This window comes from Aureobasidium namibiae (genome assembly GCF_000721765.1).
Source record: "Aureobasidium namibiae CBS 147.97 unplaced genomic scaffold scaffold_1, whole genome shotgun sequence".
Lineage (NCBI taxonomy): Eukaryota > Fungi > Ascomycota > Dothideomycetes > Dothideales > Saccotheciaceae > Aureobasidium > Aureobasidium namibiae.
In genome coordinates, this window is record NW_013581208.1 from 1,743,729 (window position 1) to 1,768,120 (window position 24,392).

A 24,392-nucleotide genomic window follows, 5' to 3' on the forward strand; every position below is an offset into this window, starting at 1 on the left:
ACGTCACTGAGGGTTGTGGGATGATGGCTCTTGAGACGACTGTTCGAGAGCTCGGTCGTATCGTTCGGGGAGTAGACGCTGTGTTGATGAAGGTATGCCTGTCCTTCTTGGGTAAATTTGCGCAAAATGTCGCGAGCGGTTTGACTAGTTTCAGGCTCCGCTTCGATGCTTCGATGGGCTTGTAGAAAGCTGACCTCCTAATCCGCGCCTAAATCAGTTTAGAGGGCTCATGGTAATATGAGTTAGGAACACTCACGATTGTATAATTCGATCGGCTGTAGATGCAGAGTAGACAAAACCAAGCGCGAATACTGCACAATGTATTAATTAGATCGTAAGAGGTAGAGTGTCGATAAGAGAAGTGTTAATAAGAGAACTGTCGATGAGAGAAGTGTTGGTTCACGGAATATGTGAACGTGTTATTAAGTTCACCGCAACACTGCTATCTTTTTCGGACTATCCAACACGGCGGTCATAGCAACAACAAGGACAGCCGTCAAGATATCGCCGAATATACATGCTATCATCGAGAGCTAGACAGACTGGTGGTATGTAGACAGAGTCTCAAAAGGTTTTAAGATCACCAAGCAGTTTTAGCGAGCCTGAACTTTGTGAACAATGGCTCAATGGTCCTGGCATTGGCGAAGGTGTGTGGTAGTTGTGTCCAGATGCATCGTAAGAAATCAGAGAAGGTGTTATCTGGAAGCGTGATGTTCGCATGGGGAAAGGCTATGCGAGCACGGCATTGCCTCACGTAACGCCGATGCGCGTGCACGCAAAGAATCACTGACAGCAAGGTCATCGACAACGAAAACTTGTGAGGTTTAGAGAACTTTTGTGTAAGGTGGTGAACTACTCAGTGGCCTCTTTCATAGGAGCTGAGACCGAACCAGACAAACCGCCAACAACCTTCTCCATCCAACTCTGCCATCCACTCTTCCTGCCCGATCTAGCCTTGATGCCAAACTTCTGCCTGATATCTTCCTCGGTGAAAGCCTTTGTCTTCGTACGCAACATATCTGCGAGCTCTTGCTTTGACATTTTTGTTTGTTCACCAATTGGGATCAAGCAATTTTCGGCCAGGTAGAGATATTGCTTCTTGAGCACTCTGACGGTCAGCATCAAGTAGTCGATATTGTGGAATACAAGTGCTCGACCGCTGCTGTACGCCTCCTTGCTTTGAAGGAAGTGGACAGGAGCGTCTCTCCAATGGCGGCGAGGATTAAGGTGATGAGCAGTGTGGTAGCCATCGTTGAAGCAGAAGCGGTTGCTGGGAACATCGATGAGGGTGATGCTGCTTCTGAAGTCTGAATCAGGGTCCACCTCATCGACAAGAGCATGCTGGCCCCAATTTCCGACCATGAGTCCAATGCGCATGATACCGAAAGGCAACAACAGAACGAACATGGATGCGCTGAAGTTGACTTTGGCCGCCATGAAGTAGAAGAAAGCATAGTTGGCCATCTCTGACACACAAGACTGGAGTGCCAATCTCGACTTGCCCTTGCGGAGGAAGTAAAGAGGCAGCTCAGCCCAAACGAATAGAAGGAACCGTCCAACGTAGCATGCAAAGTCGAATGGTGAATCGCGCTGGTAGCGAATCGTCGAGGAAAGATCGTCCGGTCCATTGCCCTCTACATGGTGGTGCTTGACATGATGATAGTAGTATGAATCCCAGGTGTGGCCCATCAGTGGCTCCAGCAGATAAGGGAAGCTCAGATCGAACCATGCGTACTCCTTCTTGAGAACACCTCCATTGTGAATATGGTTGTGCATGAGCAGAGTAAAAGCACCGGCACACCAAACGGTGTACACCGTGTGAATCACACCATGATACCAGTGGAAGTCGTAGTAGAGATAAGCGGCGCTTGCCAGATTGACCGTCAAGTACAAGATGATATGCGTCAAGAAGACAACATCAGTCGGATGACGCACAATTCCCATAGCAATCTTGGTGTAAGGTTTGACCAGGTATTTTTTGATGGTAGGGTTGAGATCCTTGTCGTCCCATGTTGTAAAGACAGTTGGCACGAAGTCCGGGCTCTTTGGGTCATTAATAGCAAGCAAATGCTTAATATCCTTTTCGTCATCAGCAGGATCCTGACCTGCAGGTGTTGCTAATGCTTGCAAGTCTTGGAGAAGGTTCTTAGAAACGACCAGATCCGGTCCTGTCAAGTAGGGGTCGACGGTACGAGCCATCTTGAATGCTTTGGAATTGAGCGGTTGAGTCGACCAGGTATATGCGATGTCTCGCGAGATGTGCTCAAGCTCAATCTAAAGTAGGGTAATCCCAGTGAGTTCTGGTAGTCTGAAGTAGGATCCAAATTTGCGAATACTAGAATATCGTATTGGCAATACGGCTGGAGGGGCAGAGATACGATGGGCAAAAGAGTGTTGGGCCTGAAGTTCTAAAGAGAGCGAAGGCGTCTGAGCTGAGCACAAGATCGAAAAGCGATTCCGGAGCAAGTCGACAAGCAATTGGCTCTGTATCTACAAAAGAACGAATGAAACAGGTGGGAGCAAGGAGGAAGGCGTGGAAGGCATGAGGTTGAATGTCAAGGAGAGATTTGCGGGTCTGGCCGCGTCTTCAGGGTTCAACCACGATGCGCCCGAGCCGCCCCTCATACTCTCAAAGTCTCCTGATGTTTCGAGAGCCAGAACGATAAAACTTGTCCCAGAGGCTGCTGTTGGAAAGAATGAATGTACCTGCATCAAATCATCCTGGAATTCGAATTGATTGGGCACATTTGAGTGCAGACGGGACAAAAGACAGGTTCCAGGCAGGAAGACCGCCTGACAGCACAGCAAAAGAAAACTCTCCTCTCTCTGAGTCGAACAAAGGACCTTCTGATGACAATCAACAATTACAGTCAGACGCTCTAAACCAACTGAGCTAAGAAGAGATTATACTTTTGAAGTCAATCTTTGAGAAATATATCTCGTACACATCACAAGCAGACACAATCTTGAAAAATGCCTGCCTAAGAGTTCCCCATGGTATGTAGCATGGTCAACTACAACGCTCTAAATTCTCCAGACTCGATATCAGTCTGATGATGTCATTGAATGTCGGTACAGCAGTGATCTGTCTCAAGGGATGATAATTGATATTACGGGTATACCAATCGAGAGGATCTTCTGACTGAAGCAAGTTGCAGAGCCGAAAAAGCGGCATAACTTAGCAGAACATGGTAGCAGCCCATCGAAGATCCTACATACAGTCAAAGAGGGCTATATGTATAATATGGCCAGCTTTGATGGGTATGTTTGTAGACGTGGTCGGTGCTATTGATGATAGAAGGCAAAAAGATGGTAGAAATTGTTGCGAGCGGGAGGACCCTGACAAAAGCGGGAGACGTGGAGAAAGTTGATCGAGTATGACGCGCCAAGGCTGTAGCAAAGAGAATTGAGAGCATGTCGACCACCTTTACCATGCTATTATCAACATCATGGCAGACTCGACTGACCCCAAGCCGGCTACGGCGCCTGTTGTGGACGATGCGACCACCACAAACGCAACCGAAAGCAGTGGCGAGCCCCAAGGAGAGTCCCACAGCGACCGCAAACGCAAGCGATTCCAGGACGACGGACTCAAATTTGGTCGCGGTGGTAAGAAGAGAGATATGGGCAGGAACGCGTGGTCGTAGGTATTGCTGATGATTGGTATACACCCGCCCGTGACTAACGTTCCCTCAGACGAGAGCAGCCAGACCGAAGAACCCGCAACGACGAAGAGAAGAAGAAGCCGCGTCCTGAGAACTCGGTCCTCCCTGCACCCTTCGCCCAAGATGAGATTGCTGCAGAAGAGCGCAAGCCCAAGCGCAAGGTCGCCGTCTTGATCGGATACAGTGGTACTGGCTACAAGGGCATGCAGATCAACACAACCGAAAAGACGATTGAAGGCGATTTGTTCACGGCCTTTGTCCAAGCTGGAGCCATCTCCAAGGCAAACGCTGATGACCCCAAGAAGTCGGCACTCGTCAGATGTGCCCGTACCGACAAGGGCGTCCACGCCGCAGGAAACATGATTTCGCTCAAGTTGATTGTTGAAGACCCCGACATTGTCCAAAAGATCAACTCGCATCTATCACCACAAATCAGAGTCTGGGGAATTGAAAGAACAATCGGCAGTTTCAGCTGCTATCAAGTCTGCGACAGCCGCTGGTACGAGTATCTGATCCCATCACACGCCTTCTTGCCCCCTCACCCGAGTAGCTGGATGGCCAGAAACCTGGAGGAGGCTGCCGACGAGGTTGGTGACCGTCAAGGTTACGAGTCGCGTCAAGCCGAGGTCAAGGACTTCTGGAAGACTGTCGAAGAGCGTGACATCAAGCCTATTGTCGATGCTCTGGACGACGACGACATTCGTGAACTGGTCCTACAAGCTATTCACGAGCCTTCCGACTTCAATCCTGATGGAGAACAGCAGGACAAGCAAGAGGAGCAGGTCAAGCAAACTGCTGATGTCAACACATCAACACCCGCAGATACCGAGGCCAAGCCAGAAGATGCTGCCGAAACTGCTGGCACAACAGACACTCCCATGCCCGATGAGCCTGCCACTCTTGAAAGCACAAGCATCCCTACAGAGCAAAAGAAGCGTATCGAGGCCGCTGTTAAACAGCTCAAGATTGCTTACAACACTGCTCGTCGCGCGTACCGTATCCCTGATGTGCGTATCGCTCGTGTGCAAGCCGCTCTCGACTCTTACATTGGCACTCGCAACTACCACAACTTCACAATTCAAAAGACATACAAGGATCCTTCAGCCAAACGTAACATCAAGTCTTTTGTCTGCAACCCGAAGCCCATCATCATCAACGGAACCGAATGGTTGTCGCTAAAGGTTCACGGTCAGTCGTTCATGATGCACCAGATTCGCAAAATGGTCGGTATGGTCGCATTGACTATCCGCTGTGGCGCTCCCATCGAACGCATTGTCGAGGCTCAGGGCGACCAGAAGATCAGCATCCCCAAGGTTCCTGGTTTGGGTCTATTGCTCGAGCGTCCTGTTTTCGACAGCTACAACGATATCCAGGCTGTCAAGCACGACAAGGAGAAGCTTGACTTTGGCAAGTACGAGAAGGAGCTCGAGGAGTTCAAGCAGAGGGAGATCTATCAAAGAATTTTCGCTGAAGAAGAGAGAGACAACACGTAAGTTTTGATTGTCTTGGTTTCAACTGCTGCAATACTAACACAACTTTCCAGATTCCACCTCTTCTTCAACCAGATCGACAACTACAAGGAACGCCACTTCTTGTACTTGACGTCAAAGGGTCTGGATGCTATCAAGGGTGCTGGCAAGTTGGACGAGCAGAGAGCAGCCAAGTCGAAGAACGATGGCGCCGATGCCATGGAGATGCAGTAGACATTGTCTCGTATAGAGCCAACAAAAGAGTAGGCGCGCGCACGAAGCAGTAACACAGCACACTCCCAAATGTAAATGCAAAAATTTCTCAAACAGCTCCCCTTTGGATTCATACACATTCCCGTGTCTCTCTTCTCCTCTATACCCACCTCTCCTTCGTCGAGGTCTCTCACATCTGTAGCTGCAAAAATGTTCGATGATCCGAGAGACGAGGTCGTTGTCGTTGAGGGCCTCTCATTGGGTCGCTCTCTTTGCAGACGCCCCTGTTCTTGGATCGATTGTGCATTTCTACTGTTCGATATGCTACTAAGTGTCTGTTGTGAGAGGGGTGAAGAACAAGGCGAGGCAACAGCAAGCTAAGATCAAGGCATGTCTCCGGCCAGCATCTAGTTCATCGGTCGTGTCAATCTCATGCACAGGTGCTCACTCTAATACATCCTTCTGGTTCGTTTCCTTCTACAAAGCAACCATGGGGAATCGTAATCTTCTCAAATCACGTCGTCCCCCTCATCGAGTCTCCACGCAGCATGCTGCGAGGTCTATCCCTAGGTGATGCGTCAGAGAGATCACTTCAGTAGGGGCAAGCCTTCGTGGAGTAATGCGAGTAGAGCCGGAAGAAAGGAGGTGAGATAGCATCTTGTCGATCTGCAGGAGTAGTCGTGTGATGTCCAGGAGAAGAAAGATAAAGAAGTGTCTATCATAGTGCATAAGCTTGGCTACCTGCAGTGACGTATCCGACGGGTGCCTACAAGAGTGAATGACGGAGCGGAGGTTTCGTGTCGAGGGGGTGATGTGATTGTGAGTTTCTCGTCGAGGGCTCTGGTATCGTGGGTCAATCGTCACTGCTATATTCCATCCGGCGCGAAAATTCCATCCTTGTCCAACACTTCTGCAGCAACCACGACACCGCGATATCAAGACGTCAGAACACCATGACGAACCAGCAGGAAGGCGGTAGACGAGTCTCTCCACGGGAGATGATCCGCCGTGTAGTCAACGAGGTCGAATTCGCAACCTCCTGACGCGTAAGTATATATCGCAACCACAGGAGAAAATCATTATTGACAAGTGATAGGCCGCAAGAGCAAGAGCAAGAGCAAGAGCAAGAGCAAGAGAAAGGAGCACACGAGATTGATGGATCTACCAGCAGAGGTGTTGTGCCTTTTTGTCGCAGCTGCAAACAAAAACGACCTCCCGAACCTCAGGATGACCTGCAAAGAACTGTCCACAGTCACAGACCAGGGTTTGTAGAGGCATTCTTCTCACGCCGCACCCATGTGGTTTCTCAGCAGAGCATATCCGCGCTCCTGAGCATCACCAAGACTCCCGTACTGCTGCGCCAGATCAAGAGCATCACCATCAACACTCTGAATGGTACTATCCACAGCCCCTACATCGAGTGGAGTCTCTTCGAGCGAACCATGAGGCAAGTCTTCGAAAACATCCGCAGGAAAGGAAATCTCCTCGACATCTCAGTCGTCGCCGACCCATCGACTCACGGACCTGATCGACGTTACGGTGGCTCAAATCTCCGGAGCAGCAAGCACATTCTTCCAGCAATTAGCAAAGCTGCCGCATGAGTGGTGTAAGAATCGTTGGAAGCAGAGACAACAAGGTCTACCCGATCGAGGCGAACACAATGTCATTAGTAGACCCATTTCAGACTCAAGCAGCTGGGTTTTGCTCTGGAGATCGGCATGGACACTTGGACGCAGCAGGACTCCGTTCAGCAGTCCAAGAACTGAAAATGCACCACGGAGCCCATGTGGCGCAGAATTACAAATAGAGATGAGGTACAGGGTTACAGGTTGTACGTTCGCTCGCTTCAGGCAGCACAGGGTTTACCAAATGCAATGTATGGACTTAGGTAACGGGCCAGATTCTGCAGACAATAAGCGGCGAAACACTCAAACTTACGAGATGCACAAAAGGAAGGAGGAATTGGTGAAGTACGATTTAGAAATTAGAAGCAACCACATCTCCGATATGCAAACTTAGGTAATGCAAATAGCGTTAGGAATCCACAGCAACTTCATGAATCTCCTCAGTGTCCATCGAGACGCGACAAAGTTTAGGCTCTCGTTAGTCTACGAGCCAACATGCCTCTTCAAAGCATGACCGTCGCTCCAGGCTTTCGCAGGAAGAGCATGGCAGTTGAGTACATCAGCACAGCACATATGGAGGAAGAGAGTGTGGACAACTTCTCCTCCACCCCCGGCTCAGTGTGGGCGAGTTTTTAGTCCTGAGCGCAAGAGCATAACAAAGTACGCAGAGAGACACTCGGAGAAATAGAGTATGCTAGCAAACGCTCGTGGCAACTGCATACGCCACCGAATCTTACATGGCAGCTCCTCGCCCCAGACTCGATATGGGTTTGATTTACTGTCCTACTCTGGTAGTCTGTGGTAACGAGCCAACTTGGGCGAGATAGAGCGGTCTACATGCTGTACAGGATGTAAAGTACAGCATGCTGTTTGTCCAGTGCAGCTCGTATTCCGTGTTCAGCACCTCGGCTAGCGTGAACGGCTAGCTGAACCACTCGGAACAGCCGACCCTCAAGGTGTATGCTGTTGAATACCTTGTGAATCGTAATAGCTTGCCCTAGAGCCGGTGGAATGGTCATGTGCACCATGAGTGAGGAGAAAGGAATTCGTCACGAGGTCGTGATAGGAATTTGATCGTAAGCAGTTCGTGCTCGGTCGGCTACTGGAGATGCGAAAAGCTTTCGTTGTGCTCGAGACAAAATTCTCAATGTTGTAGGGTCGCAGTATGACAGAGATGAGCAGTGTCAGGGCTGGGATGTGGCGAGCATTAGCGACTGCACGGCTGTCTCAAGCGTCAATCTGTGCATAGCAGGCATTGACTTGTGGAGAGGACTTTATCCAACGCTTGAGTTGGTTGTTCGTTGAATTTGATAGTTGTGTTCTCAATGGGAACAAGAATATAGACAGGCTCGCGACAATATGTGATGGATAGGATGAGTAAAAAGTAGTCATAACAAAACATAAATTCATACACTATGTACAAGATGATCGTCTGGGCTGGGATCCTCCGTGCTGAAGTTTGCACGTATGAAACAGTTCATCTGTGCTCGACTCGCTCAATCTCGATGTTATCGTTCAAGGTGGGAATGTGAACTGTAGTGTGATCCATCTCCAATGCCTGTTCCTTGGCGGAAAGGGCATCGACCTTGGTCTCAAGAGGGGCATCGACGACCCAGTTCATTCTCTCGCTCGAGTTGCGCATAAAGAGACAGATGGCAGCGGCAACAACACAGCCTGGGAGGAAGGATAACCAGACAATCTTGTAGGCGTGAGCCTCGGTCGCGTGAAGTGCGGCCTGGCCGGCGCCGAGGATCCGTCCGTTGATGCCAGGAATCTTGTCAAGGCCCTGACCAGAGAAGTAGAAGCCGATGAGCTGACCAATGTGTTCTGGGTTGAATCCGAGAGGCAGGACGGCAGCGACTGCGCAGGTGGTGTTAGTACGGATTGGAAGATGAGAGATCGGTTCTGCCACTTACTGATAGCCTCGGGAATTTGAGTGTTTGTGAGCGATCCGTAGATAGCGTTTGCGATGCCCAGACCGACAGTACCACCGAGTGTGCGAGAGGAGATGGTAAGGGCAGAAGCAGTACCGATAAAGAGGGGAGGAGTCGAGTTCTACAAGCTCGTTGTTAGCTCGTTGCTCAGCAGGCTTTCGCGAAATTGGTGCTTACCTGGACCCAAACCATGATCAAAATCAGAACAGGGGCAAAGCCTAGACCACCGATGCCGTTGAATGCAAGACCAAGCTTTCCATTTTCACCAGCAAGCGCAAGACCGATGACGGAAGCACTGAACGAGAGGAAGCCAACGAAGATGGGCCACTTGACGTCTCTGAACTTGGTAACGTAGACGGATAGCAGGGGCGAGACGACGGTGATGACCATGAAGAATGGCAGGAGGTAGGCGTTGGCCTTGATAGTGCCAGGCTGCTCCCAGATACCATTGACTTGCGATGGGTAAATGTTGTTCATGAGGTAGAAAAGAGATCCCTCGACGGCGATGAGGACCATGCAGAGGGGGAAGTTGCGTCCGTTCTGGAAGAGGCGGTGGTCCAAGAAACCAGTCTTGGTTCCCTTCCATTCTGTAGCAAAAAGGTTAGAAGAGGTCAAAGCATCAACGAGGATTGGACGTACCATAGATCAAGCAGACGATGAAGAGAACACCACCGACAACAACGGGGACAACGGTGTGAGTCTTGTTAGCCCAACCATAGTTGGAGTCTCCGCTCCAAGCAAAGCCCATCAAGAAGGGAACAAGAGCGCCTAGAAGAAGAATGTAACCGATCCAGTCGAGAGCCTTGAGCTTCTGACCAAGTGATTGCTTGCTAGCGGCAGTACGGGGAGGAGGCTACAGCATGATGCGGTCAGCAGAGTACTAAAGGCAAACGAAGGCCGACTTACGAAGTAAAGAGCTGCGATGCCGATGATGACGAGGCACTCGAGGATGAACTTGATGCGGAAGATCCATCTCCAGCCGTTTACGGGATCGGCAGTCGTCGCAGCTCCGGTGGGAAGAAGAGCAATGAGCGATGACAGACCAGAGACCCAACTGACAATGGTCTGGCCATAAGCACGGTAGGCTCCGGGAAGCACCTCGGATGCGACAGCGAACATGATACCAGAGATACCCGAAGCAACACCAGAGAGTGCTTGGCCAGCGATGACGGCGGTCATGCCGGTAGCAGTCATGGATACGATAGAGCCGACAGCGAAAAGCACCCAGACGGCAAGGATAAGGTTTCTGCGACCGTAGACATCTGAGATGATTGCGAAGATGGGACCGAAAGCGATGGCAGGAACAGCTGCAGCTTGGACAATCCAGATTCTTTCACTTGCAGTACCACCCAAAGCTCCAGCGATGGCATATTGATTTGCAGCAGGGGCGATACCGTAGTATGTGTTCTAACCATACATGTCAGTGACTGTATTGTGTTTGACGGTGAGTGGACCCTACCTGGAATGTAGCCAGAGCGCAGATTGCAACGATGGCCCACGCTCTCCAAGGCACTGGTTGTTTGTGATCGGGGTCCTGCCCCATTGTGCCAATGACTGTGACTTGCTCATCCTTAGCGTCGACGGCGTACGAGTCGACTACATGTGAGTCCGGGAAAGTCGAAACTTCCATGTGGCTAGCAGCTGACTTGTCCATGTCGGTGGCAGCTTTCAGGATTAACAAAGAGAGGTATATCAGAGCGAAGCAGTGCAAGGTAGAGATGGAGATTGGTCGAGATGATAAATGATACTGGGGTAAAGAACTTCTGGGGGAGTGCAATTGGGGATCTTTATGGGGTAGATGTATCCGCGACGGGCCCGGTGCTGCATGTGGTCTATCTTTGTGGTCCAACGTCTGCCGGTAGTGGGCCTGAGCTGGAGAGCGTCGAGTCTTGTGGGCGAGTCCGATGGTAAGAGTCTGGGGATATGAGAGGCTCTCCGCCACCCGCCGCCCTAAAGGTTCAATCTTGGTGTCGCAGAGAAGAATCCGAGAAGAGACTTTACTCTTCCTGGCCAGTCCTCCTGTAGGGAGGCCGCATTCAAGCCATGGTCGTTTAGCTTACCGTGTATCGTTGGTATGCGACTTGAGACACCCCACACTGACTTGTATGTTGCGGGATGTGGACGCGGGTGAGTTCGGTGTAGGCATAAAGGTCAGCAGAAAGTACTCAGGCAGCATGGACAGAATTCATGAACGCTGCTCCTCAGACAGTGCTGGCCAGGAGTTGTGTCAGGCAGGACTCGTCTCCGTGCCTAGACCCCGCAAATGAGCATCTGTGGGGGGGCTCAACAACTTTGACCCGATGCCCGAGCATATGTTTTGGTCTTCTTCTTCTTGCTGGAGCGAAGATCGAGTAAAAAGGATCATGCTAAACTCAGAGAAGGGTACAAGCTAGTAATGAATCTCGTGCCCATGGAGGCTCTAGAAGGACAGTCTCTCGGAGGGCAGTCTCCTCCGAGTGCGGGGAAGGTGCATTCGGCTCGGCGCTGTCCGAGTCGACGCTTCCCCTTTGTGTACATTTCTGACTTGGTCGAAATGCCATGAGAGGGTGCAGTTGACTTCTTCCTACTGTGACCAATGCTGCCTCTGCCGAGCCTACTCGTGTCTAGAGCGTGTGGCATTTCCAAGTCCACGATTGCTGGAAACTCTCCTCGCTTTCTCCACGCCAGAAAAAGGAAATCAAGACGGTTCTCGATCACCAACCTTCGGGCCACAATCCGGGGCCCCAGTCACCGAGCGGAGCAGATCCCCCAGCACCCCTCGGCGAGGACATCGGCTGAGCTCGGGCGACTCTCTGCAAGGCAACGGACCTCCACCGCCTGACCGCCATTGATTATAATAAGAGCAGCGAGATAGTCTCAGAAAAAGACAGTTCTATTCTCCAGATTCAATCTGATCATCAAACATCAAACAACATCTCGGCCTCTCAGCAGTCAACATCAACATGGCCACCGCTACTATGACCCAGACCGCCAACGTCCGCGAGTTCAACGTGGAACCTGAGCTCGACTCCAAGACTATTCACGCTATTCCTCCTTGCGTTGTTCACGACACTCCTGTTCTGAACGTCCTTGACGAGTCGGTCCACTATGGCGATTGGCGTGACGGTACGTTCTTGATCTTGTCGCATTTCTGCCATGACCTGTACTGACTTTTCTGTCTTAGACCTTGCCCGCGATGGATACTGTGTAGTCAAGGGAGTCCTCGAGAAGGAGAAGGCTCTCAAGTACGCCGACGACATCAAGGATTGGCTCGAGGGCTTCGGCCTCGGCTACAAGCGTGATGACCCTTCGACCATCCGCGAAGAGTGCCTGCCCATCATCCACCAAAAGGGTCTCCTCCAAGCATACGGTGCTACTCACGAATCTTTCACATGGGGAGTTCGCTCCGAGCCAGCAGTTATCGACGCCTTTGCACACCTCTACCAGGACCCCGATCTCATCTGCTCATTCGATGCCGTCAACGTCTCCCTCGCCAACCGTCAGGATCTGCCCGCTAATGGTGCATGGCCTCACCAAGATCAAGACCCTGAGCGTGGCGGTCTGCGTTGCGTTCAAGGCTTTGTCAACCTCTTGCCCAACGGCCCCGAGGACGGTGGTCTTCTGGTTCTCAAGGGCGGTCACAAGGTCAGCGAGGAGTACCACAACGTTTTCAGAAACGAGCCTCGCGACTTCAGATGGACCAACGAAATGTACCTCTTCAAGGAGACCGGTCTGAAGTGGTTGGCTGACAGAGGCCACGAATGGGTCAAGGTTGACGCTGAGCCCGGTGACCTTGTCCTGTGGGATTCAAGAACTCCTCACTACAACGCCTCGCCCAAGAAGAACACTGACAGATTCGTTGTCTACGTCTGCATGCTCCCCGTTTCGACAGCAACTCAGGAGGATCTGATTCGCAAGAAGGAATTGTTCGAGGAGCAGCACGGTCACAGCCACTGGCCCATGGCTCTTCAGCCATTCATCAAGGCCTTCTTGGAGCCCCAGCGCAACGGCAAGCCCGACCCTCACAACACATGGAAGCCTCGCCAGCCCCCACAGCTGAGCGAGAGAGGCTACAAGCTTACTGGTATCCCTTACATCAAGGCTTAAGCTCTGGAGCTGTCTTGTCTTTTTTCTTTCCATTTATCATGCACATATTCCCACAATTTTCTGTAGCTCATTCTGGTCTTAGCATTTACTCGATCAAAATCATGATTTCAATTCCAATTTCTTCCAAGCCATTCCATCGTTATCCAAGCTCTCACTGAATATGTGCCAATGGGTTATCGTGCGTCTTTGGGGTTGGACAACAAGGTATGTCTTGTGTAACGATCAACGCGATTGCAGCCTGGTCAGTTTTGCGTGCCGCATCATTACATCACAATACATAACGATATATATATACACGCCTGTGGACGCCCTCTCGACTTCTCACAATCATCTCTACCTCCACCATTACGCAATTTGAACAGAAGCATGGGTACTCGCAACCTCACCCTCGTCTATTACAGAGGCAAATACCGGATCATCCAATACGGTCAATGGGACGGCCACCCAGACGGTCAAGGCCTGACAGCCCTTTACTTCCTCCTCGATGCTATCAACATCGCAGATCTCCAAAAGGTCCTCGACGACAGCGACACTCGTATCATTAACGTCAGCGAGGAGCAACGAAACGCCTACTTCGCCGAATCCAGCGCAAGCAAATCGAAACAAAAAGCTTTGTCCCTCTTCCTGCCATTGAATCGCTGTCTCGCGATACTGGAGCCAAGATACTGGACATTGTCGCTTGTGCCACCAGAGATGAAGATCCATCTATGGGATATGGAGTTTCTGAACGATGAGGTTTTCATGGAGTGGGCTTGGGTGGTCAATCTGGACCGTAAAGTCTTGGAGGCCTATACCTATTGGGATAGATACAAGACTATGGATGAGAAGTCGAGGTTCGAGGATGTCCTTGGGAGTGAGAAGAAACTGCCGGGGTTGGTGAAGAGGTTTGGTTTTGATGAGTTACCTACGTATGGTAGAGGGTTTCTTGAAGAGTTCCAGGCATTGGTTGTGGATGCAGAAGAATAGGCAGGTGGGCAGACTCGCAGCGAAACAAAGATTGTATTCGGACATGGGGGGTGTCCATGAAGCGTGGCAAGCATTGATTGTTGTTCTGGTCGTCGAGGTGACAGATAGGAGGTTATTGAGCGTGGACTCGACATCAAACAGATGCTTCTTGCAACACTCTGCGTTCATCTATCATCACCCTCTTTCTGCATCCTTCATAACACTCTTCTTCCATCGCTTTCTTCTATACGCGAACTGATCTTGCGTGTGCGTCTTTTTTAGGCGCGCTTCCTGCTCGTCACACTCTGCGATCAACATTCGACTCACGACAGCGCTCTCTAAGATCTCTGTCAGTACCTAGAGTCCGTATGTTTTGAGCACCTGGATGACGCGTATCTATACAAACTAACCTTGCTCAGCGCGCCGTCGTTCCTTGTCCTGCACATCTAGCCTTTGGGCCTGTCTTGTGCCCACCAACCTACGATGGATCGTCTCACGGAGACGATGGCGTCGACAGATCTTTCGTCTGACCACAACGAAACTTCTCTACGCTGTATCAGAGCTCAGCGCGCTACTGCTAACGAGCTTCTGGCCGACTCTTCCACCCTTGCGCACCGCCAGCACGCATCGTACACGAACCAATCACCCGACATTTGCCAACGCAACGCAAACATGTTAGATCTCGCCGTCGAGGTCCTAGAACATGTTGTCTCTCTTGTCGGCCCTCAAGAAGTCATTGCTCTTCGTTCGACTTGCAAGAAGCTTGAGGGGGCCGCGACTGACAGCTTCATCGATCACTTCGTTAGATGCCGTCGCCATGCCATCACCGTTCGAAGTCTCAAGGCCTTGCTCGAGGTTACCGCTCACCCTTGTTTCGGCAAATTTGTCGACAAACTCATTCTCGATACCACCTTTCCCTTCCGGGAGATCGGAGAAGAGCTCCTGGTCGTTGTAGACGAGCGCTTGACTTATGATGATTTCTACTCGTTTGTCTACAAAGCACTGTCTGCTCTCAAGGTACACGGCAAGCCCACTATCCTGGGTCTGACCGATCGTAATCCCGCCAGCTTTGGCATGAAAGAGCTGTTGTCTCGACCTACAGCTCACCACTTCCCGCAAGAAAGGGACGCAGTCTTTTCGATGCTACGCCATATCGCAGAACGTGACGAAGTTAGTCTGAAGATCGGTGGATTCGACCTGGAATTGGTGGGAACTCAGAGACCTCATCTTATGGGGTTAGATGCGCTCGCGTTCGCAAGTGGAGTCGGCCAATATGTCGCTAGAGTGTCGACCCTCACTTCGTTCAGCATGAAGGTTGCAATGCCACCAGATTCTAGTGACGTTGGCGTGGTTTGCGATTTCAAGCGCGAGACTCTGGTGATGAGCGGAATCAACATGTGGCACGGGCCTAGAAGCATTTTCTTCGGACTGTTCTGCCAGACGTATTGGCCATGGGCATTACGTCTCAAGGACATGACGCTGGTGGAATGCCATATTGGTGGCTTCTATGACTCCATTGTGTTCGACTTTTGCCTTCACATGTGTTTCGCAACGCTCGAGACAATCAAGCTTTCGAGTATCGCCATCAAGAGTGAGCTGAGATGGAGCGTCGTACTCCAATGGCTTGCTAGAGCCCGTCGCCTGAAGAGGTTCGAACTTAGTACGCTCACACGCAACATCGATCGGATCATCAACTCCGAACCACGCAGAGCTTCAATCCAGCACATTGATGAATGGTGTGGTTCTGGCGATGAGATCTCAGCCGAATTACTCGACTTGTCCGCTATTGTCCAGGCAGATGAAGATGCATGGGAGTCTATCGGTCTTGGAGAGCCGAGAAAATGGGTAGTGTACACGAATGGTCGCAACAAGCACCTTGGCAAGGTGCCTGAACCAATGCTATTCTCTGCAAATGCTGATCCGGACGTCCTTCCTTGAGTGCTGGGATATCCTGAAGACGGCAATTGAGAGACGCGGGACAGAAAGATGATGGAGAGAGAAAGCGGTTCTCTGAAGGAAGGAAGACACCTACTGCAACCGCACAAGGGAAGCAGTCAGACTACCACCGCTTCACCCTAGAGAGTGTGGTTATCTTGCACATCCCTGCGGGACAAGTCACTTGTGGAGAGGTCGTGGAGAGGTTGAGGAGAAGGACTGCGCGGAGCTCAAACAGAGTGCATTCGTTGATAGCGATGGATCTCGACGATGTCATGGGCCAAAGTGTGGTAGAATGAGGTTGGACAGGACAAGCAAGCATGCAAGGGAGAGATGACGCCGATGATTGTTGGCCGCAGCGGAGATAATAATGCCAGCAAATAAGCACATCGTATAACATCGCGATCAAGCTCTTTATTTAGTAATAGCGCAGAGAGTTTTCAATAACCAGCTCAACGCGACCCAGTGCGCGGTCTCGAGGCTGGGAAAAGTGTGATGTTTTTTCTTGGTAAGAACGTTGTCGGTCGTCACCGCCTCGGCCAAGCCGGCTCAACGCTCTCGCCTGCTTCCACGTTTCAACGTGCCCTCCTCGTTGGACAGTTGCGATCGTGGAGTGCAGCTTGAGACAACGTCTTCTTTCGACGACATCATCTACTCAAGTATTCTACATCTGTTTATCGCAATTCACCAGATCCCTGACAAGGACGCAGAACCAATTCGAGGCCACTCTATGTCTCCTTCCATCTTAATCCGCGGCCGATCAACACGAGGCGCCAAGTGCTAGTGCGGGTCAACTCCAAATTTGCGGCACGATGCGTCGCTAAAAATTGTTAGGGTTTCGTGAAGGCCAATCTACACACGGCACGACGGAACCCTGCGCCAACTGATCGTCAGGTACATCGCGAACGATGTGGGATGCAGTCGAACTCGACTCATGTTGAATTGGTCTATGGAGGGCATGAAATTTGTGTTCATCAACGGACACTTCTCAATTTCAAGATACAGGCATGTTCCTGACATGAGCTTTGGTTGTCAAGAAGTACCTGGACTCAGGCGCCGACGTCTCAAGTTGAGACAAAATTTTCACACCCCACATAAGCCACCGCTGCGAGACGAATCCTTTGGAGCTTCGCATGATCATGGGTAAATTTGATGGCCGCCTTCGGCCCACGGCGGCCCTATCTGGGCCAAAGTCAATTCCTGAGGTACATGCGTCAGAGGTGTGAGGATACGGGTCTAATTATGTTTCCACGCGGATCCGTCCAATGCTAGCGCAGGTACGGTTCCTTGGGCGAATTGGCTGTAGATCATGCTCGCCCATATGTAAATACGCGACGTCCCTGCTACTCTGACAGCTCTGATCTATTCCTCGTCTTCTTCCCTCTTTCTGTTTTCGAACATCTCTTCCCGTTCTTCTTACGGGCTTTCTTTCGTTAACACTAACTTTTGCCGACTCTTCGGCTCACACTCGTTATGAGATCCTTCATCCCGGCCCTCGTTGGCCTTGCAACGGTCGCCGTTGCACACAACGTTACCACAGACTGTGTCTCCGCGTACACTTCTTGCTACGACTTCAACCTTTCAAACGACAATGTCTGCTCGTCCGAGGCTGCTACTTGCTCTGACAAGTGCTCAACCAGCCGAAGCAACTGCTACTCCAGCGCAACCTCGAAGGATGTTTGCGACTCGCGTTTCGACAGCTGTATTGGATCTACTAGCACCATGCAGAGCTCCTGCTTGGCCCAAGTCATCCCCTGCTACGAGTCTGCCTCCCACGACCTGACCAACGCTTGTGATTCCAAGATTGCCGATTGCAAGAACGCATGCTCAGCGATCCTTGATTTGTGCCAGAAGAACGGTCCCAGCCAAGCTTGCCAACAGAGCTACAGCGCCTGCCTGGGTTCGAACAACGCTACTGCCCCTGCTTCGTCTTGTCTCGCCCAAGGAGAGCAAACCTACCTCGACAACGCTGCCGACAACACCGCTGCTGCCCAGACTGCTACCTGCAAACAGACCTGTGGTGTCCTCAAGGATGCATGCATGACCAGCGGTGATGACTCACAGTGCCAGCAATCATATGAGAACTGCCTCTTCGGTCAGACCACTACCAGCGATGTTCACTGTGTTTCCGAGGTCTACGCTACCATCCAGAACGGCTCGTCTGACCAGGACGCTCAGGTTGTCAACGCTCAATGCAAAGACTTCTGCGCTAGAGGTTACGACATTCTCTCTGGAAGCGGAGACTCTGCTCACAACGCCACCGCTTTGTCTTGGTACTCGAGCTGTCTTGGAGCCAAGAACCTTCCCACTCTGACTTCGAGCTGTGTCTCCAACAGCGAATCCTCGTACCTCAACGCCACTACCGGCGACAATGCTCAAGACTCTGACCTCGCTACCTGCAAGTCTCAATGCTCTTACCTCGCAACTACTTGCCAGGCAAGCGGTGACGAGAGCGTAAAGGCAGGCTGCCTGTCATTCTACTCTGACTGCACCTCGGGTACCAACTCCACCACCTCCACCATCAACTGTGTTGCCGATGTCGAGCAGTGCTACCTCGACGGCAAGGACGACCAGCTCTGCGACGACATGAACGCTCAGTGCAAGAACCAATGCACCAGAGCCAGATCTGCCTGTGGAAGCAGCGGTGACCCCAGCGTTGTTGGCAACTGTGATTCTCAGTACGAATCATGCCTCGGCAGCTCCAAGCTTGTGCCCTCCACCGTCGACTGTGTCTCTCGCACTGAGGCCTGCTACACTTCCGGCAAGTACACCGACGCTGAGTGTGATGCCCAGAACGCTATCTGCAAGACCACCTGCTCTCGTTCTATGGACACGTGCACTAGCGGCGGCAACTCCTCTAGCATCCTGTCTGCTTGCTCGACCCACTACAACCAATGCCTCGGAGCCTACGAGGTCTCTCCTATCTCAACCATCGACTGTGTCAAGGACGCCACTACCTGCTTCCTGTCTGGTGACGCTTCCAACAACTGCTCTGCTTCCACTGCTGTATGCAAGACTGAGTGCTCTCGCATGAACGATGTCTGTCTCTCAAGCGGTGACGCATCTGTCAAGCCTGGTTGCCAAAAGCGCTACGAGAACTGCCTTGGAGCAAGTGTTGAGGCCGAGCAAGCCGCTGCCAACATCAACTGCATCGAGAGATACACTTCCTGCCATGCTCCTGGTTCCTTGATCGCCGACAACGAGTGCCAGAAGTTGAACGCTGACTGCAAGAACACCTGCTCGCAGCTTCTCGACTCTTGCGGCAGCAGCAGCACTAACTCTTCGACCTCTGCTCAGTGCCAGGGTGTTTACAACGCTTGTCTCGGAAACCTCGCTACCAGCCTTGTTGACTACCAGCCCCTGGACTGTGCTGGCAGAAGAAAGACTTGCCAGGCCGGTAACAACACCCTTGCTGAGTGCGACCGTCAGGATGCCTCGTGTGGCAACTCTTGCGCCACTACCCTTGACACCTGCTTGACCAGCACCACCGCTGACAAGGCTGCCTGCAACCACTTGTACATGCTTTGCCAGAACAAGGACAACTTCAAGGTTACCAGCATCCCCGCCAGCCTCAAGCCCACCATCAGCGTTCCTTCCACCAACGCCACCTCCGCTGTTCAGACCACCGGTGCTTCATCTGTCATTCTGTCCACCGGTGGTGCTTTGTCCACTGGCGGCGCTGTTTCCACTGGTGGTGCCTTCGTTACCGGTCCTTACAACAACGGCAGCTCTTCCACTGCTGATGCTCAGACTGGCGCCGTTTCCGTTGCTACCTCGACCGAGAGCACTGTTTACGTTACTGATGTCGTCAAGACTACCATCACAACTTGTCCTGCCGGCCAGACTGTCGGCGCTTCTGGCAAGACCACTGTTCTGACTGCTCCTTCCGTCATGACCACTGCTGTCACCGTTAAGAGCACCGTCACAGCTGTTAAGGTTCACACTATCACCGCTCCCGCTGGTGGAAACAACGCCGTCCCCTCGCAGACTTCTACCTCGCTCGAGAGCACCGTCTACGTTACCGACGTCGTCAAGTCCACCGTCACTACCTGCAACGCTGGTGAGACTGTCAGCGCCTCTGGCAAGACCACTGTCCTGACCGCTCCCTCTGTTATGACTACCCAGGTCACTGTCAAGAGCACCGTCTCGGCCGTTGTGACCCACACTGCCGTTATCCCTCAGTCTTCTCCCGTCAGCCCTGTCCAGAGCACTCCCGCATCTGTTGAGGGTCACGTTGCCGTTCCCTCGACCGTCACTCTCTACAGCACCAAGCAGGTTACCGTCGTCAGCTGCGGCGCTGAAGTTACAAACTGCCCAGCCCGTTCCACAATGGTTTCCACCACTGTCTTCCCTACTGCCATCACCGTTTCCAGCGTTTGGTCCCGTATCTCATCTGTGCCTGCGGCTTCTTCGCCCGCTGGCTCTTCGCCCGCCGGTCCCGTTGCTTCTTCGGCCACTGGTTCTTCCCCTGCCGGTCCCGTTGCTTCTTCGCCCGCTGGATCGTCTCCCGTCAGCCCCGAGACCACCTCGGCCCCTGTCACCATTCCTTCGACCATGTTCTACTACAGCACTGCCGTCGTCACTGTGACTAGCTGCGCCGAGGGCGTCGAAAACTGCCCCGCAAAGTCCACTGTCGTCCAGACTTCTGTGATCCCCACTGCCTACAGTGTCACCAGCGTTATCTCTTCGGCATGGACCCCTATCGAGTACACCAGCCCCGCTGCCGGTGTCCCCGAGAACTCGGCCCCTGCCGTTTCTGCCCCTGCCCCCGTCGCTCCTACCTCCGCTCCCTTTGTTATCACCAACAGCACCATGATGTCTGTTGGTCCTACCGGAACTGGAATGGTCGGAACCGGCTCTGGCAGCAAGGCCACCTCTACCTACTCGCCTTCTCAGTACACTGGTGCCGCCAACAAGGTCGGCGCCGCTGGTCTGGCTGGTGTCGCAGCTTTCGCCGCTTTCCTTCTGTAAGGAATTTCAATGATCTTACAAAAGACATGACGTTTTGAGGCGCTGCAATAATTATTCTCCATCACCCACTTTTTTATTTCCTTTTTACTATTTCCTATCTTTTGTATATACCATTTACCTATTCTATAGTCTAGACATACTAGACTCCCTTTGTATAAAACGACAGTCCGACCTCTGAACTTCTGCTCCATTGTCTTGTTGTTTCACAACTTCTAAGGTCGAAATGTAAGGTGCGATGCGACGCTCGGGCTTTGTTGACCCGAGGTTCTTTCCGTGCACCAAGCAAGACGGTCTCTTGAAGTGTTTTGTTCTTTTCACTGCATCAATCGTCCATGCTCCCGTCTCTCGGTGTTCATCAACTGTTTCAGAATCGGCAGATAGTGCCGGCGCGTAGAGGTGACGGCTAATAGCACATACAAGAACCCAGGCGCTTAGAGACGCGCTGAGGGACGAACATCACCGACGCGATCAGAGTCGCAAGTCGTCTGTTAATATGTCTGCGACTCCTATCACACAGTGCACTGGTCGAAACAGTATGCTGGGTTGCTCGAGTGTAAGGTTCTGCGTCTCGATGATATATAATTGATGAGGTCTTCCCAGCACTCTCTCAGGCTGCTCTCATCCAGTCTTCGCAGTCTGCCTTCGCAGCCTGTTATCCACAGCCAATCAGGTTTCCTAGCACTAAATGTCTCACGTCCTGTTGATTGGCATATTCTTCGTTGGAGCTTCTGCGAATGTTCCGAGGTCACTCAACTTCAACACGACTGTTGGTCCTGATGGTGAGGGCCCCCAAAGAAGACGATTTTCCATGATCGGGTCAACTGACGACGGATAGGTCCTTGGAATGCTCTGGTCCAAACAGTCTCATGGCCACAACAAGTATGTGTAGCAACTGTTGATTGCAGATGGAGTGCTAACTATCAATTTCAAGAATATCACGCTACTTCCATCGTTGACAAAAACCAATTTGATTGTTCACTCAGATGCTTGCTCCGATCCGAGTAGCGCTTGCCCACAATCACAATCAACTCTATGGACTGGATTGGAGGGTTCGTGGTCATGGATGAACAGTACTGCATTTGATGCCTCGACGTGGGACTCGTCTCTTCATCCTCTGAACATCTCTGGCCAAGTAAGCTACATCAGCGATAGAATAACACTGGAAGGTCCCGGAGATGGCAATCCCTATCTCGACTTCATCGCCAATGCCATCGATCAAGACATCAACGTCAACTTCGCCTCAGAAAGTGCGTGGTATACGCTTAACACGGGATTCTTCTCGCTCTCTGGCGCGGAACAGCACATCGAGTACACTTCTGTGAATGGTAGCAATGTCTCACTAAACACAACCCTAGCCTCAGCGTATATACAAGACGCCATTTCTGCCCCCTTCTATGGTCTTCACATCGGTTCGGCTTCGAATTCAGTTCCAGTGCCCGGCAGTCTCGTCCTTGGGGGATATGACAAGTCTCGATGCCTCACATCCCCAATAGTTTCAGACACGGACGTGTTCGACCTGACCGACATTGGTCTGGGTGTTGCCAGTGGAGATTCTCCATTCCCGAAGGATTCACAATTGCCAGTGCGCAGACTCTTGCAGATTAGTGGAGCCAGCAGCATCAAAGCATATCCAAACCCAGGTGTGCCATATTTCTATCTACCCCAGGAGACGTGTGATGCGGTTACGGAGCATCTTCCAGTTGATTTCAACGAGACTCTTGGCCTCTATATTTGGAACACATCGGCGCCAGCTTATCAGGATATAATAACCTCGCCCTCGTATCTCTCTTTCGACTTCCAGTCAGGAGAATCTACAAACACGATATATCTGCCGTTTGCTCTCCTGAATCTTACCCTGGAGTGGCCACTCGTTGACGCCTCAACACAGTACTTTCCATGCTCACCATACCAATCGCCTGACGGCAGGTTCCATCTCGGCCGTGCATTCCTTCAGGGAGCTTTCATGGCTCAGAACTGGCAGACTGGAAAATTGATGCTTGCTCAGGCACCTGGACCAGATTTGTCAGACATGTCTCTGGCAACGATCTCTGCTAATGACACCTCGGTTTCGCCCATGATCAAGGCTCCGTCTTGGGATTCGACTTGGGCGTCGAAACTGAAGGCTTTCCACCGTAATGATTCTGCTTCGGGCAATGGCAACACCGTAACTGCCGACCATAGTCATGGCCCGTCTACAGGAGCTATAGCCGGTATAGTTGTTGGTGTCGTTGCGGCATTGCTGCTCCTCGCGGGAGCGTGTTGGGCCTCGTTCCGACGACGAAAAACAAGCTCAACCACATTTGACGATGATGAAAAGTCGCTCCCTCACCTCGTAGAAATGTGTGACACGGTATCTTCTGCATCATCTCTGCCTTCTGAGGTCTGGGCGCCAGGCAAGCATGGACTGACGATGGATCCGGTCGAGATGGACGCTGCTACTATCAACGAGCTTTACGGTTCATCGGTTGGAGGAAGTAAGAGGGATGAGACTCGCATGTGAAGACGGTTTCTCGCATTCGATGTGCTCGTACACATAGACGTCGGCATTTTTGTTGATGATGTCGGGCAAGTTTGATCAAAAACACACGTGAGAGGCTGTATCATCGTCTACTGCTGAAAGTCTTCTCTTATCAACTTTTTGCGAACTTTCTTTTGAGATATCGAGGATTGGGCAACACATTTTTTCTTATTCAGCAGGAGCAGCACTGGCAGTCGAATTCCCAGACCCCATCAATTCGGTCAATCTTTCAATGCTTTTGGGGAAATACTTGGTAATACCGTTTTCCTCAAGGTAGTCTCTCTCCTCTTCAAGTTCCTGTAACGCAACAGCAACCCAATCATCGACGGTTACTCTCCTTTCATGCCTCTTCTCTCTTCTGTCTTGTTCCCGCCCTAGCTTTTGTCTTTTCCTCTCTGTGTCGTGTTGTTCGATCAGCCATTCGTATTCCAATACTAATACACCAGAATCGGGTCTTCGCCATTGCTCTAGCACGCTAGGCAGTTGATCTTGTCGCGTTGCCGGTGATTGCGCATGTCTCTTCTCAATCAGGTCTAGAAGTTGCATGTCCAGAAGGCCAAAAGGAGCTCCGCTGTCACCGTAACCAGACATTTTTGGAGTGGCATCGCAATCGGTATGGGATGCGTCGGCCACATAGAGCATCAGATTGAATGCAGGCACTAGACCTCCGTCCATTTCGTCCAGCTCTTTGACGGGCTTCAGGTGTCCGAGAGACATTTTCGCGTATGAGTCTGTCGTGATTGCGCGGCTGTCGGGGCCCATCTTTAGGACTCTGCCATCGAGAGTTTTGATGGCGGCTTCATTTTTCTTGATGCTGTCGTTGTATAGCTTGTCTACTGTGTGTGCCTTTTTCGCAGTCGCTTTTTTGGTTGCAGCAGTAGTCTTTTGTTTTGGAGCGGCGCGGGATGCGCCGTCCGAAGCTGAAGACCCGTCACCCGGGCCGATGTCCACGGCCGCATATTGGCGCTTTGTGGCTGCAGTTTCCGCTGACATGCCCACTTTGTTGATGTTGAGAGAGGTTGGAGTGAAGT

The 24,392-nt window shown here is 51.6% G+C and overlaps 10 protein-coding genes across 10 annotated transcripts; 7 read left to right on the forward strand and 3 right to left on the reverse strand.

Moving 5' to 3' along the window:
• Window positions 1-852: 852 nt before the first annotated feature.
• M436DRAFT_36451 (uncharacterized protein) lies at window positions 853-2,199 on the reverse strand (the record flags this gene model as incomplete). The annotated part of the gene is made up of 1 exon (XM_013576395.1): window positions 853-2,199. One exon carries the CDS (start codon window positions 2,197-2,199, stop codon window positions 853-855), a length of 1,347 nt encoding a protein of 448 aa, XP_013431849.1.
• Window positions 2,200-3,449: 1,250 nt separating this feature from the next.
• Window positions 3,450-5,368, forward strand: M436DRAFT_36459 (pseudouridine synthase; the record flags this gene model as incomplete). Its single annotated transcript, XM_013576397.1, has 3 exons — window positions 3,450-3,643; window positions 3,697-5,154; window positions 5,209-5,368. 3 exons carry the CDS (start codon window positions 3,450-3,452, stop codon window positions 5,366-5,368), a joined length of 1,812 nt encoding a protein of 603 aa, XP_013431851.1.
• Window positions 5,369-5,966: 598 nt separating this feature from the next.
• On the forward strand, window positions 5,967-6,948 carry M436DRAFT_59937 (uncharacterized protein; the record flags this gene model as incomplete). The annotated part of the gene is made up of 2 exons (XM_013576666.1): window positions 5,967-5,992; window positions 6,444-6,948. 2 exons carry the CDS (start codon window positions 5,967-5,969, stop codon window positions 6,946-6,948), a joined length of 531 nt encoding a protein of 176 aa, XP_013432120.1.
• A 1,501-nt stretch (window positions 6,949-8,449) lies between these two features.
• On the reverse strand, window positions 8,450-10,449 carry M436DRAFT_35911 (MFS general substrate transporter; the record flags this gene model as incomplete). Its single annotated transcript, XM_013576297.1, has 6 exons — window positions 8,450-8,832; window positions 8,889-9,027; window positions 9,084-9,493; window positions 9,546-9,759; window positions 9,813-10,313; window positions 10,366-10,449. The coding sequence occupies 6 exons, from the start codon at window positions 10,447-10,449 to the stop codon at window positions 8,450-8,452; spliced, it is 1,731 nt and encodes a 576-aa protein (XP_013431751.1).
• A 1,414-nt stretch (window positions 10,450-11,863) lies between these two features.
• On the forward strand, window positions 11,864-12,992 carry M436DRAFT_69147 (uncharacterized protein; the record flags this gene model as incomplete). The annotated part of the gene is made up of 2 exons (XM_013576816.1): window positions 11,864-12,011; window positions 12,070-12,992. The coding sequence occupies 2 exons, from the start codon at window positions 11,864-11,866 to the stop codon at window positions 12,990-12,992; spliced, it is 1,071 nt and encodes a 356-aa protein (XP_013432270.1).
• A 366-nt stretch (window positions 12,993-13,358) lies between these two features.
• M436DRAFT_77856 (uncharacterized protein) lies at window positions 13,359-13,958 on the forward strand (the record flags this gene model as incomplete). Its single annotated transcript, XM_013576975.1, has 1 exon — window positions 13,359-13,958. The coding sequence occupies one exon, from the start codon at window positions 13,359-13,361 to the stop codon at window positions 13,956-13,958; it is 600 nt and encodes a 199-aa protein (XP_013432429.1).
• A 462-nt stretch (window positions 13,959-14,420) lies between these two features.
• Window positions 14,421-15,875, forward strand: M436DRAFT_59941 (uncharacterized protein; the record flags this gene model as incomplete). The annotated part of the gene is made up of 1 exon (XM_013576667.1): window positions 14,421-15,875. One exon carries the CDS (start codon window positions 14,421-14,423, stop codon window positions 15,873-15,875), a length of 1,455 nt encoding a protein of 484 aa, XP_013432121.1.
• A 2,037-nt stretch (window positions 15,876-17,912) lies between these two features.
• Window positions 17,913-20,843, forward strand: M436DRAFT_37154 (uncharacterized protein; the record flags this gene model as incomplete). Its single annotated transcript, XM_013576538.1, has 4 exons — window positions 17,913-18,938; window positions 19,104-19,168; window positions 19,250-19,574; window positions 20,742-20,843. The coding sequence occupies 4 exons, from the start codon at window positions 17,913-17,915 to the stop codon at window positions 20,841-20,843; spliced, it is 1,518 nt and encodes a 505-aa protein (XP_013431992.1).
• Window positions 20,844-21,528: 685 nt separating this feature from the next.
• On the forward strand, window positions 21,529-23,343 carry M436DRAFT_36125 (uncharacterized protein; the record flags this gene model as incomplete). The annotated part of the gene is made up of 3 exons (XM_013576335.1): window positions 21,529-21,622; window positions 21,679-21,722; window positions 21,775-23,343. 3 exons carry the CDS (start codon window positions 21,529-21,531, stop codon window positions 23,341-23,343), a joined length of 1,707 nt encoding a protein of 568 aa, XP_013431789.1.
• Window positions 23,344-23,529: 186 nt separating this feature from the next.
• On the reverse strand, window positions 23,530-24,354 carry M436DRAFT_34961 (uncharacterized protein; the record flags this gene model as incomplete). Its single annotated transcript, XM_013576134.1, has 1 exon — window positions 23,530-24,354. The coding sequence occupies one exon, from the start codon at window positions 24,352-24,354 to the stop codon at window positions 23,530-23,532; it is 825 nt and encodes a 274-aa protein (XP_013431588.1).
• Window positions 24,355-24,392: the final 38 nt, after the last annotated feature.